The sequence below is a fragment of the Merops nubicus genome, unplaced genomic scaffold, assembly GCF_000691845.1.
Source record: "Merops nubicus isolate BGI_N331 unplaced genomic scaffold, ASM69184v1 scaffold29296, whole genome shotgun sequence".
NCBI classification, from domain to species: Eukaryota; Metazoa; Chordata; class Aves; order Coraciiformes; family Meropidae; genus Merops; species Merops nubicus.
Window position 1 is genome coordinate 1 of NW_008613394.1, and position 15,676 is coordinate 15,676.

The 15,676-nt window shown below is 55.1% G+C and overlaps 1 protein-coding gene across 1 annotated transcript; it reads right to left on the bottom strand.

The window, feature by feature from the left end:
- Window positions 1-1,661: 1,661 nt before the first annotated feature.
- EEF1A2 (eukaryotic translation elongation factor 1 alpha 2) lies at window positions 1,662-15,558 on the bottom strand. Its single transcript, XM_008941903.1, has 7 exons — window positions 15,344-15,558; window positions 11,697-11,876; window positions 10,378-10,674; window positions 5,372-5,522; window positions 3,737-3,993; window positions 2,796-3,030; window positions 1,662-2,013 (listed from the first exon to the last, which is right to left on the bottom strand). Exons 1-7 carry the CDS (start codon window positions 15,485-15,487, stop codon window positions 1,886-1,888), a joined length of 1,392 nt encoding a protein of 463 aa, XP_008940151.1. The 5' UTR covers window positions 15,488-15,558; the 3' UTR covers window positions 1,662-1,885.
- Between the last annotated feature and the right edge of the window lie 118 nt (window positions 15,559-15,676).

The following is a 15,676-nucleotide window of genomic DNA, read 5'->3' on the forward strand; positions in this document are numbered from 1 at the left end:
AGGAAAAACATGCACGTGATGATGTTCTCCTGCCCTGCTTGGAAACACCCAGGAAGGGGCACAAGTCCACTGTGCCAGCTCAAGGGCAACACACCTCGGGAGCTGAGAAATGCAGGAGGAGCTGAAAGATGAGATTAAGCTATCAGAGGGCAAACATCCTTCTCCTGCAGCCCTGCTGGGCCTGGAGGGGTCCCCAGGTCCCTTTCCAACCTGTGGCACACCAAGGCCATGGCACCTTGTAAAGCCCAGATGCTGCAGAGACCTTGGGTACCAAATCTGGGCCTGAGGATGAAGCTGGTGGCTGCTGGGGGTGTGAAGAGGGGTGAGGAGCCTCGGTGGCCTGGGTGCACAGTTTTGGGGTGTGACTCAGTGAGCTGGGGTGTCTGTCTGCTGTCAGACCAGGCCATGGGACAGGGACAGCGTTGGCAAAGCAGGTGGTGGTGGCTTCACGCAAAGCTCTCTGTCATTCAGCTTGGCATCAGTTCCTTGAGGCACTGCAGAGCACCACACGTTAATTAGGATCATTAAGGGCTCCTGTAACACAAACAGTAACGATGCCTGGGCCTCTGGAGCTCTCCTGGGAAGGACCTTGTGTGATGCTGCCCTTCACAGAGCCCACCGTGGCATCTGCTCCCAGCACTGTGGCTTCCCCTAAAAACCAAGTCAACCTCAGGGTGCCCCAGCACGCTCCATACCCCACCTCTGAGGAGGAGACATCCCTCAGAGATGTCCCCAGAGCGCTGGGATGGGGTGGGAGCAGCACCCTCACACCTCCTCCCTCCACCTCCCCACCATACCACCTCCTCCCAGTGCCTGGTGCTCCCACCCTTTCCCCCTCAAAGCTTCTGGCTGCTGGGTTTTGGTCAGTCCTAACCACTTGGCCACCACAGCCCTTGGGTTGGGGCAGCTGCCATGGGGTGGGGTTGGGGAAAGGAGCAGACCTTGTGCCAGGCAACCAGTGCAAGCCAAGCCACCAATCTGGGTGAAGATCATGAGTTTTGGGGTTTCTTGGGAATCCTGAGTCACGTCTGGGCTCCGAGACGTGGCTTCAGCTGGGGAGAAATGTTCCTGTCACACGGTTTGGAGAGGGCTGGGGGGTCTGTCGTGTGTGAGGCAGAGAGGGGTGGAGAGAAGGCAGCCTTGGCCACCTCCTCCCAAACGATGGGGTGTCATAAAGAACAAAAGTGATGCTGCCAGCCCCTCCAGGAGGCCTGGGCTGTGCTGCTTTCTCCTTTAAATGATAGAACTTCAGGGGGTTAATTTTTTATTCTACATGGAAAAAAGTGCTAATAAAGTCCTTGATAATTGGTATTAGGGTTGAGCAGGTGAAGGAGAACATCAAAACCCAGACTGCTACAAGAGCAGCCCCAGCTTTGGGCTGGGGGAATGAGCCCAGACACCCACATCACCCGAGGGGCAAGAGCTGGGTGGTGGGGGCCACCCTGACCAGGACGCCAAGCTCTCCTTCTTCCTCCAGATTTCCATCCCAACCCTGCCCGTGCCCAACCCCACCCCCTGCTCTACGTGGGACTACACAAAACCCCACCAAAAAGACACACGCAGAGAGCTCCACACCTTTTGGGTTGATCGGTTTGGTTTCGATTTGGTTTTTTTTTTTGTTTGTTTGGGTCATTTTTTGGGGGATTTTTTTTTTTTTCCACTGTAGATGTTGTACCAGTTTTATTGGTAAAATTAACATGAAGCCTCACAAACGCTGGAACATGCTTTTCCTTTTAAAGAATTTCCACTGGACCTTAATGGTGAGCATCCAGTCGTTGACATATAAACTCTTACAAGCTGATGTGCACACATGCGCCCGGGGGAGACGGTGGCAGCGTCCTGGTGCCAGGGATGGTTTCTGCACGATGCACGGGGAGCCCACGATTCATTTGCCAGCCTTTTGGGCCTTCTGGGCAGATTTGGTGACTTTCCCAGCCCCGCCGCTCTTCTTCTCCACGTTCTTGATGACGCCCACGGCCACGGTCTGCCGCATGTCACGGACAGCGAAGCGGCCTGGAGGGGTGGAGAAGGGGGGTGGATACCAGTGAGATGGGGTCACTTGGCCTTCCCTAAGGCTGAGTGGTGCTGGGTGGGTGGTGGTGGCATCTACGGCCACCCCTCGTGGTGCCACGCGCCACCCCTTGGCCTTGGGGCGGGTTCTGGTAGGGACAGCTCTCGCTCTGACCGCCAAGCTAGCCCTGGTGCTCCTCTGTCTTTAAAAGACTCTTTCCTAAACTTAAAGCACATCTGTTCTCTGCAAGCCCTCGGCATCGCTAAAGCTTCCAGATGTGCAACATCATCCAAGGGAAACACCAGCATCATCCAAGGGAAACACCAACATCATCCAAGGGAAACACCAACATCATCCGAGGAAAACACCAACATCGTCTGAGGAACACACGGTGCTTCCCTGCATTAAAAGGTCACCTCTGCTGAGCAAACTTCCCTCTCTCTTCTCCTCACCAGCTGTGTTTTAGGGCGGAGATGGGGAAGCTGAAAAATGTTTCTAGACATCTAGGGTTTGGTCACCTCGAAGGCAAGGTCTTGTTGCTCCCAGAGGGGAAACCCAGCCCCACCTTTGGAAAGCCAGCTCAGCAGAGAGCCCATCCCACCTCACAGGTCACACACCCGTTGGACTCCCAGCACATGGTGGAGCAACAAAACATCCTCAGCTCCCCACCCCATCTAACTGGGGAGGGGTTACTCAGAGAGGCTCAACACATCCAGCGTGAGCTCTACACCCGTGGAGCCTCCACACTCCTCCACAGGAGACCTCCAAAGAGCCGTTGCCTTACCAAGGGGTGGGTACTGGGAGAAGCTCTCCACACACATCGGCTTGCCGGGGATCATCTCCACGATGGCCGCGTCGCCCGATTTCAGAGACTTGGGGTTGTCCTCCAGCTTCTTGCCCGAGCGCCGGTCGATCTTCTCCTTCAGCTCGGCGAACTTGCAGGCGATGTGGGCGGTGTGGCAGTCGATGACGGGCGAGTAGCCGGCGCTGATCTGCCCGGGGTGGTTCAGGATGATCACCTGGGGGGACAGAAAGCGGTGTCGGGGTGAGGCTGGGAGCCAGCGGGGGGTGGTGAGACCACGGCGGTGGTGGCCCCATGAAATGCTGGGGTCTGAACCCCAAGCCCCTGAATTAAGGTTGACATATGGGTGATCCCCACAGCCCTTCATAAAGAGGGGGTGAGTTTGCCTTAGAGCTTCCCTCCAGGGTGCAGCCGGCCCTGCAGGGAGAGCCAGAAGGGAAATGAGCCCCAGGGGTCCTGCATTGAGTTGACAAAGGTTGGGTGTCTTCTTGGGGATAAAAGTTGGGACCACTTGCAGGGAGTCAGGAGTCCTGGTTCAGGGAAGCTATCCTGACTCTCACTGGAGCTGGGCCCCCGTCAGACCTTTGCAAACGCAGGCCGATCGGATGAGAGTCACTATGTGGTCACGTCTCTCTTATGTGCTTAGCTTGCTGGTCTGGCTGTTTCCCATGCCAACTGTGGGCACCCTCGGGTCTCTGTTTGTACCACCTGTTGTGGGCCGCGTTATGCCCTTTGTGAGATCATTGGGGGTAGCATCAATTCTGTACCAGCTGATTGATCTGTTTGTACCCCAGCGATCATTCATGCAATGTCCTTCTTGTCTACAATACAGTCTGTACATTGGTTCATCTTCCTGCTGGTGGTGGTATCATTTATTGTTGGCCCTGGTCGTTGGCCAGACACACCCCCCCCACTCTGCTGACCTGGGAGGTGAACTGCGCCGCCTCCTGCGGGGGGTCGGACTTGCTGTCCCCGCAGACGTTCCCGCGGCGGATGTCCTTCACGGAGACGTTCTTCACGTTGAAGCCGACGTTGTCCCCCGGCAGCGCCTCGCTCAGGGCCTCGTGGTGCATCTCCACGGACTTCACCTCGGTGGTGATGTTCACCGGAGCGAAGGTGACCACCATGCCGGGCCGCAGGATGCCCGTCTCCACTCGGCCCACGGGCACTGTGCCGATCCCTGTGGAGACAAGGGCAGGGCAGAGCAAAGTGGAACTTGCTCGGCACGTCCCTGGGCCAGAGCCTGGCTGCAGCACAAGCAAAACGTGGCCACTGGTTTCCACCAAAGACCATGTTTGTTTCTTGCCCCCAGACCCTCAGTTTTTAGCTGCATGATCAACATTAGGGTGCTCAAAAATACCAGGAGTCCATTCTTTCTACCCAATGTTTGGTAAAAAATGGGTGGCACCATAATCAGAAGGCCCTGAGCAATCTACATGCCCTGAAAGCTCTTCCTTTGCAGCAGTGGTGGTACCTCCTGGGTGGAGGACAAGGCACGTGCAGCAACACGCTCCCCATCCTTGACCACCACACCATGGGCACAGGATGAGGCTGTGGCAGGGAAGGAGGGTGGCTCACTCAATGAAGGGGACCTTTTACACCCTCTGCCATCATCAGGAGACTTTGGGAAGACTCACCTTTGGAGTCAGGTAAAGAATAATTAAGAGAAACAACCTTGGAAAGAGGTTGGGGAGGTTGGCTGGACCCATCTGGTCCTCCACATCCACCCTGATGCCTCCACCTCCCTCCTTCCCATGGTTTCTCTTCTCTCTAAGGACCTGCCTCATGGTAAAAACCTCTCTCTGTGCCCCAGCTGAGCGAGGACACGGATCTGCTCACCACCTTTCTTCTCTCTTGCAAACTAAAGACTGCATTAAAAACCTACTAAACCCCACGTTCAACCCCTGTTGGGTTTCTGCTGTGCACACGTCCTTGGAAAAGTGTGGAAAAGGGCTGGGAAGGGCTGTGCCCACCTGCCCCAGCAGCCGGGTGAGTCAGCAGGGCTGCCCATGGCTGCCAGCAGGTCAGAGAGCTCAGGGGGTATTTATAGCTCAGAAAAACGTCCCCGTCACCGCTCCGGAGGGAAAGGGAGACGCTCCCTACATGGCTGGCACCACGGCCCAGCTCAGCAGATGGAGGTGTTGGTGATGGACACCAGCATTTGGGAAGCACGGGCAGGCCGTGGCTGCTCCGCCCTGCACCAGCCTCACCGGTGTCCCTCCCTGCTGGTCCTGTCCTTCATCGGGGTCCCAGCACGTTTTCTGCACCTCTGGGGCAACCCAATCTGCAGCTCCTTTGGCATCGTGTGTTGCCTGGGGAGAGCTCAGGAACCTGCTGCTCCTCTCCTGTTCCTGAGCACCTCTGGGCATGTCTACCTCCACCCCAGACAGCCCGGTCTCAAAGGGGGTCTTTGCCCTGGAGCCACCACCCTCCTCCCCAACATTATCTCAGCTTGGAAGAGTCCAGTCCCTCCAGCTTCCCAATATTCCCAAATTCCCATGGAATGGAGACTCCAGCTAGAGCCGAGGGAAGGAGGACAGTGGGCAGGTTTTGCTTACCTCCAATCTTGTAGACATCCTGGAGGGGCAGGCGCAGGGGTTTGTCTGTGGGGCGGGTGGGGGGCAGGATGGTGTCCAGGGCCTCCAAGAGGGACACCCCGCTGGCATTGCCTTCCTTGCGCTCCACCTTCCAGCCTTTGAACCAAGGCATCTGGAAAGAGAGCAGCAACAACATAAATGTGCCCGTCCTCAGCATCCAGAGGTGATCCCAGAGAGGTGTCCCACCAGCACAACCTTCGTGGGGGCCGTCCAGCCCTGTCCTGGCTTTATCTGTGGGCTGGGGAGCTCTTTCCACTCCACCATCCCTCCAGGCTTATCTGCACCCCTATGGTCAATCTCTCCCTGCTCTCTTCTAGAAAGGAGCTAGACATCCATGAACAGGTGAAAAAGGGTGGAGTTGGTTAAAACCAGCAAACTCACAGCCCCCATTTCCAACACCAACCCACAGGCATTGTTCCAGCTCCACCTCCACCAACGACACTTCCACCACAGGGACCACAGGGTCTCCAGCCAAGTCCTAGCTACAGAGCACCCAACCTTCAGCCCTGGGATCTGGGAGTTTCTTCAAGATGGGCCCCAAATAGACACTTCTCCTCCTGCTATCACCCCTCCAGGGCCTGGATTTTAAACCCTGGCTTGGGAGGAGGTTGGAAACCTGGCGCTTGTACTGGGGCTGCTGAGGGGCAGGATTGTTTTTCACAGATGCTCTTCTGCTCCTGCCCAAAATTGGGCCCTTGAAGCTCAAACTGGCCAGAAAAGAGGCAGAGAGGAAAGGACACGTGCTCAGTGGATGCCATGGTGATGCAGGCAATGAGAGTGCTTTCTTGGGGTGATGCTGCCCATCTGGAAGCTGTAGCAATGTCCGGGGCTTGCTGGCAAGAAAAATTCAGTCCTGGGTCTGAAGCAACCCTGACAGAACAAAGGAAGAGCAGAATCTGCCAGGTCCACCCCCCTTCCTCTGCACAGATTGGTTCACACTCCATTTTCCCACCCTGTGAAATGCTGCCCGTGTGCCTGGGCCCCAGTTCATACATTGTGCATGTGGCTTTTCCCTTAGGCACCAACACCGGTGGCCCAGTGCAGGGACTATGGGGCTGGGGGTGAAACAGAACCCCCCCAAAGTGCCCCAGGTTCCACCACCCTCCCTAGAGGACATGGCAAAGCTGAGGCTGCTTTCCTACCCCACAACCTGCACCGCTTTTGGGACCAGGTCCATCTGAGGAACCCAGCCTTGTGGAATGCACCCAGGTCACCCTCCCCGGAGGGTCATCCCCAGGGAGCCTGGGGGTGCTTGTGCAGGGGGATCCCTCCTGGGGCACTGCAGCTATGGCCACGGAGCCAGCTCTGAGCTCAGAGCTCAGCGCTCAGCTCCTGCGTGGGATGTGCAGGATGACTCAGCCCTTCCCTCCAACCTGCTGCTGCACAGCCCAAAATGCTGGGTGGGCACCCAAGGGAGCAGCTGCCCTGTTGGCCACCAGCCCAAGGGTTCTGCTTGCAGGGGTGGTGGCCACCGTGTCCCTATGGCTCCCCCCCCCGTCCCTCTGCCACTGCCTGGCTTGGGGAGGTGGAGAAGTGGCAAGCTCTGCCCGTGATGCCTGGCTGTCAGAGCCACCCTTTCCTCTTCAATGCTCCATCCAGGGGACTCCTGACAGCCCAAGAATCAGAGAAAGATGCATTTTGATGTCTTCTGGGAGCAAACCCACTCTAGGAAACCTCAGCATGGTGCCAGGGTGAGAAGCAAAACCTGGTTTGTGGCTTGGGGAGGTGGAGAAGTGGCAAGCTCTGCCCGTGATGCCTGGCTGTCAGAGCCACCCTTTCCTCTTCAATGCTCCATCCAGGGGACTCCTGACAGCCCAAGAATCAGAGAAAGATGCATTTTGATGTCTTCTGGGAGCAAACCCACTCTAGGAAACCTCAGCATGGTGCCAGGGTGAGAAGCAAAACCTGGTTTGTGTGCTGCCTCCTAAGGACAACTAAATTAAACCTGTCTTGTGTGTTCCCCAAATCTGCTTCCCAAAGAGCAACTCCTACTCCACCACTCCTATGGGAAAATCAGGACCTGACCCAACCCCTTGAGCCAGGGACAGGCTCAAGTCCCCACAAAGAACAGTTGAGCTCCAAAACCTTGCACCCCAAGTGCATCTTGCAGAGCAAACCCCTTTTCTCTGACTTTACCCAGCCTGTGGGCACCCCACACACCCACCCCAACCCCCCAAGGCCACCAAGCTCCCTCATGCAGATCAGGAGCTTTTGGGTTGTGGCATCCAGGGGGTGAAAGTCTCCCCAACCCCATGGAATGGCCCAGTTCTGTCAGCTCCAGCAAGAGAAAACCAGCTTCCCATGAACCCCCATTTGCCAGGAAAGCTCTCAAATGTCAACTTGGTTGGGCGTGCAGCCCAGATGTCATCTTTTTTTGTTGTTTGCAGTTTGGGCTTGGGCTGCTGTGCAAGAAGGACGTGGGCTGGAGTCTCCCACGCAGAGCTGGCTCCAGCCTGATGTACCAGCACACCTCCCCTCGCCCGGAGGTGACAGGAGCTGCAGGGACGTCATGCCTCTAATCCTCACTTTCTGATAAGTCCCCTGACAGACAGACAAGTCACTTGACTGCCTTGTGCTTTGATGAAGCACCGCCAGGAATTGCAAGTGAAACAAAAAATAGATGAGCTTTTTTTTGGGTGAGGAACAAGAGGTGAGGTATCTACACCAGCTTCCTGCTCGAGCTGGTGTAATATGGGGAGGAGTCTGTCCCAAGCCCGTGTCCTGGCAAAGGCAGGATGGGGACCTCCTGGGGGACCACAGAATGGGGAGGACCCTGCACCCTCTCCAGCAAAGCTCGTGGTGACCCAGACCTCTGGCCAAGCTTTCTTCCCAGCTCAGGCATCTCCTGGGAACCCACCCTGAGGCAGCTGCCTCCTCGCAGCAGAGAGGTGAGTTATTTTGGCCCCTGCCTTCTCTCGGGCAGGTCATCATGCTGAAAACATGCTCTGAGAGCTGTCCAGAGGAAGAGGAGCCAGCGAGCCCCATCCTGCTCCGTTCCTCTCCTCTCCAGCCTATTAATAGGAGAATTGCCCAGGATCAGCTTCCCGGCCCAGCAGCTGCTGACATTTGGAGCCCGATTTGAGGCACCCAGGAACTATGTGGTTGGGTTTGACATGGCCACGGGTGACCTTTAGCCCAGCTCTGCTCCACAGGGCACAGGAATCTCCCAAGCACCCCAAAATTTCCTTCCTTCATTCCCAGCCAGCCCCACGCTGAGCTGCCTTTCCCATGCAAGGCTGGGAGCTGCACTGGATGATGGTGTGAGCTTGCACTGCAAGACTTCTCCAGCCCAGGATCATGATCCCTGACCTCCCCCAGTTGCTGCTACACCCATACATCCCCTCCCTCGTCATAAAGCCCTGATCTGTAATCCACAGGTGAAGTCCTAAAGCTCTCTTAAGCATCAAGTTTCCCATTGGTTTCACAAGAGATTACTGGGGGTTTCTGGTCTGAGTAACTTCCTCAAGGTCACCTAGAAGCCAGCAGCAGAATGGGGACATTCCTCTGGCCAGAACTTTACAGGCCATCATTAATACTGTGGCCAGGAGGACTAGGGAAGTGATTATGGCCCTGTGCTCAGCACTGGTGAGGCCACACCTCAAACTAGGTCCAGTTTGGGGCACCTCAATACAAGAAAGACATGGAGGTTCTGGAACATGTCCAAAGAAAGGCAACAAAGCTGATGAAGGGCCTAGAGAACAAGTCTTAAGAGGCATGGCTGAGGGAACTGGGGTTCTTTAGCCTGAAGAAAGGGAGGCTCAGGGGACACCTCCTTGGTCTCAACAGCTCCCTGACAGGAGGTTGGACCAAGGTGGGGGTCGGGCTCTTCTCCCAGGGAACAAGTGACAGGACAAGAGGAAATGGCCCCAGGTTGTGCCAGGGGAGGATGTTAGGAAAAGGAGGATGAGGCTGGATATTAGGAAAAACTTCTTCACTGAAAGGGCTGTCAAGCATTGAAACAGGAAGGTGGTGGAGCCACCATCCCTAGAAGTATTTAAGAGGTGTGGAGATGTGGTGCTGAGAGACATGGGTTAGTGGGGACCTGGCAGTGCTGGGTTAAAAGCTGGACTTGACCTTAAAGGTCTTTTCCAACCAAAACGATTCTATGATTCTATGACTCTTGAGAAGGCTAAAGCTGGGGCAGCTCTTCCTCCAAAAAACCAGTGCCAGTAACAATTGCTGCCAGCAGCCTGGCTGCCAAGAAGCCCTCATCCTTCCTGAAGCTCTTCTTTCTCTCCTGCTGTCACATGGCAGAACGACAAGGGCCCTCCCCAAGCACCCTGCCTTTGTGTCCCCACCATCCCAATGGATGGACAGAGGGAGGGCATTGTAAAAACCAACCAGACCAGGACCAGCCCCAAATGGATGCTCTAGGAAACCACGGGTTTGGCACAGGAAACCTGGCACCTGCTCCAGAAAAAGTCACCTTAAGAGGTGAGATCCCAGCACGGGAACCTGAGGTGTGGCCACCACGGTGGCACACAGCACTGGTGGGAACGGGCACCTGATACCCAACCCAACACAAGGGAGCCTGGCTGTGCCGTGGGATCCCTTCCAAGCCTGTGACCAGATCAAGTTATCTCCCTCAGAAAACAAAGCCCTAAAACCCACACAGGATGCTCCTGCTGAGAGTGGCACCCGCTGTGGATGCCTCTAACCTCACCACGGGTCCGACAGCACAAAACCTTCAAACCACACCCCCCAGAAGCAAAGCCATACAGATCACCTCCTGGAGATACTCATGTTGAGCTGCCGGGGTGTCTGGCCACGGTACAGCAGCCAGCGTGCCCCTGAACAGTGCCTCCATTCATCCCAGCTCGGGAGCTACGTGACAAACATCTATGTCCCAGCACGGGCGACCACACTCAACGGGTGCAGGAAACGTGCTCCTGGTTGCCAGAGGTCACCTTCAGCCTGGATTAGGAGAGTCAGAGCGGGGAGGGCAAAGCACAAAAACACACACTTACATTGGGAGAGGGCTCCAGCATGTTGTCTCCATGCCAACCCGAGATGGGCACGAAGGGAACTGTGGCTGGGTTGTAGCCAATCTTCTTGATGTAGGCGCTGACCTCCTTGACGATCTCATCGTAGCGCTTCTCGCTGTAGGGGGGCTCCGTGGAATCCATCTTGTTGATGCCCACGATGAGCTGCTTCACTCCCAGGGTGTAAGCCAAGAGGGCGTGCTCACGAGTCTGCCCGTTCTTGGAGATGCCAGCTTCAAATTCACCCACGCCGGCCGCAACGATCAGCACGGCGCAGTCAGCCTGGCAGGAGGGAGCTAATGAATTGCTTCTGCTCCTGGTGACACCCCAGAGAGACCTGGGTAAGTCCCAGGTGAGTGCTATTCGTGGCCTGGGCATCTCCCCTGCCGGCTCTTACCCATAACCCTCCAGCTCCACCTCAAAACTGACCCAACTGTGTCATTTCAGCCCTGCCCAACTGTGAATGGTTTTGCAACGTGGGTTGGAAAACAGGGTGGGGTCCTCCAGGTTGCATGGCTCTAACCAGGACATCATCCTGACCATCCAGGGAGGCAGAGACCTTACCTAAAACCCTACTGTAGTCTTGCAAATAATCTCCCCAGTGAGACAGGTGAGACTCCAGCCATGGAAACTGTGTTCTCCAGGTTACTTCTGTGCCCTGAGCCCACAGAAGAAGCTGCCTGGGTTCGACAGAAGGCCACGCCCAGCCCAACTGGCATGGCAATGGGAATGTCACTGGGCATGTAGTGAGGCTCATCCAGCAGGTTCAGGGATGTCCTGTAGGGCAGTGAGGGGAAAACACCCTACCCTGGAAGGGCAGACCATGGAGCTGGCAATGTGATGTGGTTTCTGGGGCAAAGACAGCTGTTTGGAGATATAGGAAGGCAAAAAGAACCATGGAGTGTCCTTTAGGCAATAAAGCCTAAGGGGTTGCTGGAAGTTTCTTGTATACCTCAGTTGGTTAAGGTTAAAATAATGTGGGAGACACCCTCACACAAGACCTGTAGGCTCACAGCCTTCTACCTCCCAGAGAGGACATGTTCAACCCCACCTTTTCCAAACAGGAGAAACAGGATGGAGAAACCACCTCTTTGTACCCAAGGAGGGCCTTTCTTCCAGCCACCATGGCACACTGGGTCCCTTGGTGCTCTCCAGCCTCTTGTGCAGACCCTGGTCAACACTCCTGTCTCAACTACACCCCTCCAAAAGGATCCCAACAGCACCTACGTGACCCTGGGCTTGTCAGCAAGGTGGGCAGCCTCCCACCTCCAGCAGCCCCCCACCTCCTGGCCACCATTTCTCACCTGGGAGGTCCCGGTGATCATGTTCTTGATGAAGTCCCTGTGGCCAGGGGCATCAATGATGGTGATATAGTACTTGGTAGTCTCAAACTTCCACAGCGAGATGTCAATGGTGATGCCACGCTCACGCTCGGCCTTCAGCTTGTCCAGCACCCAGGCATATTTGAAGGACCCTTTCCCCATCTGGCCAACACAAAGTCAAGAGTTGGTGAGAAACCCAAGCCCATCGTGCTGCTGCCAGCAACCCACCCTCCTAGGGCACATCCCAAGCTCACACAGAGTGTCACGTTGCAAACATTGAAGGCAAAATTCCCTAAATTCAATGGCAGCCATGATCTATGTACTACTAAATACAAGTGAGAGGAGCTATCCTTCTCAAGGTGTTCCTCAACAGCATGGAGGAGAGGCTGGAAGAAGAGCTGTGAAGTGGATTTGTGAGCAGGGCTGCATGGGCAGGAGCTGGAAATAGTGACCCACGAGTCTCCTTCATGAAATTCCACGGAATGGGTTAAAAGAAAACAAAATGTGAAGTGGCTGCTGTGAGCAGAATAGAAATGTGAGTGATTTTTGCCACAGATTATGCAAATTCACATGGAAAGCTCCTGCGAGCTGCAGCCAGACCAACTGTTGTTGCCAAATGGCCAAAATCTCAGCCAACGTTGTAACGCATAAAAAGAAGCTGGCTGAGATGAGCTCCAGCAAATGTCTCCCTCCTGTGATCAAGCATGTTCCTCGTAAAGACACAGTGACACTTCTGGACCTCTTTCTCCTTTGGGTCAGTGTCCTGTGATGTCGTGGCAGCACGGAGAGCCAGACTTCCCCCCCAGCACGGAGGTGGGGCTCCCAATCTGAGCTGGGATGCTGCCAATGTGGAGGTGGGGCAGGAGAGGACCACCCCCTGCTGACCACGCAGTCAGGGCAGCCTGGGGAGCTTGGCCAAAGCAAAGGGTTAATGGGCATTAATCATCAGCTCTTGGCTTCAGATTCAAGGGGATTTTTTTTTTAAAATAGAAAATGGAGTTTGGTTCATTTGCAGATGATTTAATGGGCTCCTACTGCTGTGCAAGGACAGAGCTGTGATACTCTGATTCCATCCATCCACCCATCCATCCACCCATCCATCCATCCATCCATCCATCCAGGTGTTCTCTGCAGCTGTGGTTTCTTCTAGAGTATCAATGCCTAAAAAATCATTCTGGCTGACTATAAATCACCAGCCTGGAGGGAAGAGCTTCCTGACAGCAGGCACTGAACGCTTCACTGGTGATCCCCACCAAGAAGGCTACAGCAGCATCACATCTGACCCTGTCCTGCCTCCACCGTGGCCGGGAGCTGCTCTGCCCCTGGCTCCCAGACTCCAGCCCCGTGCCTGGGGCCAGCCCAAGGAATTAGCCCTGCCCAGGGGTTTACGTAAGGGCTGAGCTCTGCGATGACTTTGCAGCTCTCTCTGGAGGATTACGGGCAAAATCCTAAAGCCAGGAGCAAGCCTCCCCCTCCCGGGAGGGGGTGTGTGGTTGAGGGGGTGATGCCCACCCCTGTTGGGCAGCTCGGAGCTCTCCTGCCTGCAGGAAGGACAGGCAGGGGGTGGAAAAATCCAGAATCAAAGCTCTGCTCCTAAGCACCCTCCTGGTACCGGGCTGGGTGAGCAAGAGCTCTGGGGTTAACCCTTTCCAGCACACACAAAGGGAAAGGAAAAGGGAGGGGGGCTGAGAGCTGCTCATCTACTGCTGGAAATGGTGGGGACAGCTGAGGAATGGTGAGTTTTGTGCAATGGTGAGTTTTGTGCAATGCACAACTAACGAGTCCTTCCCAGGCAGGAGCTCAAGCATCACACACCATCCCCCTCAGCCTTTCACCCCTCAACAGCCTATTCCTTCACTTCTACATGGGGAAACTGAGGCACGGAGCAGGAGCTGGGTGGGAATCAGCCCCTTATTCCACATCCCAGCCAGTCATCTCGTGTGAAACCCCCCCAGAGCTCAGCATCATACGTCACCTGAAGACAAATGGGATCCTTTATTTAGCAGCTCCCCTCCTTTCACGGGCTATATTCAGTTACCCAGAGCTGTTGTTGATAAATCCTGGGGTATTATCCAGCTTTGCACAATACCTTCCCTGTTCAGTGCCAGAAAGAGCCTGATTTCCCTTCATTTCTCCCCGTGGAGAGACAATATTCTGTCTGAGACCACAAATACTGATTATTTTTTAAACAGAACAACTCTTCTTTGGGAGATCCTGTTACCTCTCCCCTTCAGTCAAAAGGAAGAAATAATCCTCGCTCTTTTCTTTTATAAAAATAAGAGAAATAGGGTTTTTTGTTGGGTATTTTTGGGTGCAGGCAGGCCTCCATTTCCTACGAATGCCACCTAATGGAAGCAAACCCTTCTCCAGCCCTGCATCAGAAAATGGAGTCTGCAAGCTCAGTCAATAGGCTATTAATAGCAGCTCCTAGTCCTCGGTCTTCTGGCAAGCCAGGGAAAGTGTCTGTTCAATTAAAACAGCTGCAATCACATCGATGAGAACCCAACCACGTCGGCAGGTAAGGGGGGAAATTGAGGAAGGGGGGTCAGGCATCGTTTTAAAGCAGGGAGGGGGAAAAACAAGGCAGGAAAATAGGTGGTTTAGCTCAGAGGCTATCAGCAAATTTTGAGCTAGGCAGCAAAATAGCTCATCAAGACTGGCACCTTGTTATTTTTTTAATTGATATGTGGGATCTTGTCCAGAAAAAGGAAAAAAAAGAAAAGGAAATAAAAAGAAGAATAGAGGGATATCTGCATCAAAGCTTCCTGGAATGATGGCAACGAGCCATCTTCTGAGAGACCAGATTTGCCCTATCAATAACAGCCAGGCTCCTCCCGGCTCCCCCACCTCTCTAGAATTTACCATCATTAATTTCTGAGCCCTTCCAATTCCGTTTTATTCCCCAAGACTCTTTCTTCTTTTTTAGCTGCAGTGTTTTGCCTCGTTAGAGGGGCTGGGTGGGTGCTTCACTGCTAAATGCATCCTCTGTTAAATTGCTACAAATGCCACGGTTCCATGAGTTAAACAAAAGAATTTAACCTCAGTGCTGGTGCTTGGTGCCAGCTTTGTCTCTATTGAAGGCTACCAGTCAAGCCAGACATCAGACCACCCCCCTGAGAAAAATGGGAATGGGCTTTTCAACAAATTGGATCAAAGGAGGGGTCCAGCTGCTGCGGCACCTTGTCCCCAGCAGGAGCTGCCAAAATTCAGAGAGTCCTGCACTAGGCAGTGAGGGATGAGCAATTTTCCCTCCTCAGGCATCCTATTTAGAAGGAATTTCGTGCCCCCAAGCACGGTGGTTTGTGGCTCTTCCAGAATCCTGGCGACCACTCCCACTTTCCCCAACCCAACCCAACTGGCGAGACCTCGCTGTGCCCCTGCTCTCATTAACATCCCCCAAATTGGGAGGGGAGGGGGCTGAGCACCCCCATGGCCTATTTTCCCAAGGCCAGAGAAGCTGGGAAGACCCAGGGGTGCAGAGGGGAAAAAATAGATGGGCACAAAGCGAGGGAGAGAAGACAGAAGGGCAGTGCCAGGCAAAGGGGGAACGTTGCCCTGGGGGGCACCAGAGCGGAGCCTCCCCACGGGTGGGGTGGGGTGGGGGGCACCCCAAGGGACGGGCTCCTCACCTCGGCGGCCTCCTTCTCGAATTTTTCAATGGTCCTCTTGTCGATGCCCCCACATTTGTAGATGAGGTGCCCGGTGGTGGTGGATTTCCCAGAGTCCACGTGCCCGATGACGACGATGTTGATGTGCGTCTTCTCCTTCCCCATCCTGGGGGGCTACGCGGGGCTGGCGCTGGGGAGGGCTGTGGGAACGCGGCTGCCTTTTCGGGGAGGCTGAGGAGGAAGAGGAGGGAGCATCGAGAGAGCCCCCCAAGGATGGCACCCCCGTCGGCGAGGCCTCTCCTCCCCCTCTCCCCACCTTCCCGCCGGACAACGTGCACCATCCCGGACGGCGGA

Bases quoted from the DNA above. Each gene is read 5' to 3' on its own strand.
- EEF1A2 (XM_008941903.1), bottom strand. From the start codon at position 15,487: ATGGGGAAGGAGAAGACGCACATCAACATCGTCGTCATCGGGCACGTG. The intron at 3,031-3,736 runs GTCAGCAGAGTG...CTGTCCCCCCAG, and splicing joins CGGCGCAGTTCACCTCCCAG to GTGATCATCCTGAACCACCC. The intron at 2,014-2,795 runs GTAAGGCAACGG...CCACCCCTCCAG, and splicing joins CTCCCAGTACCCACCCCTTG to GCCGCTTCGCTGTCCGTGAC.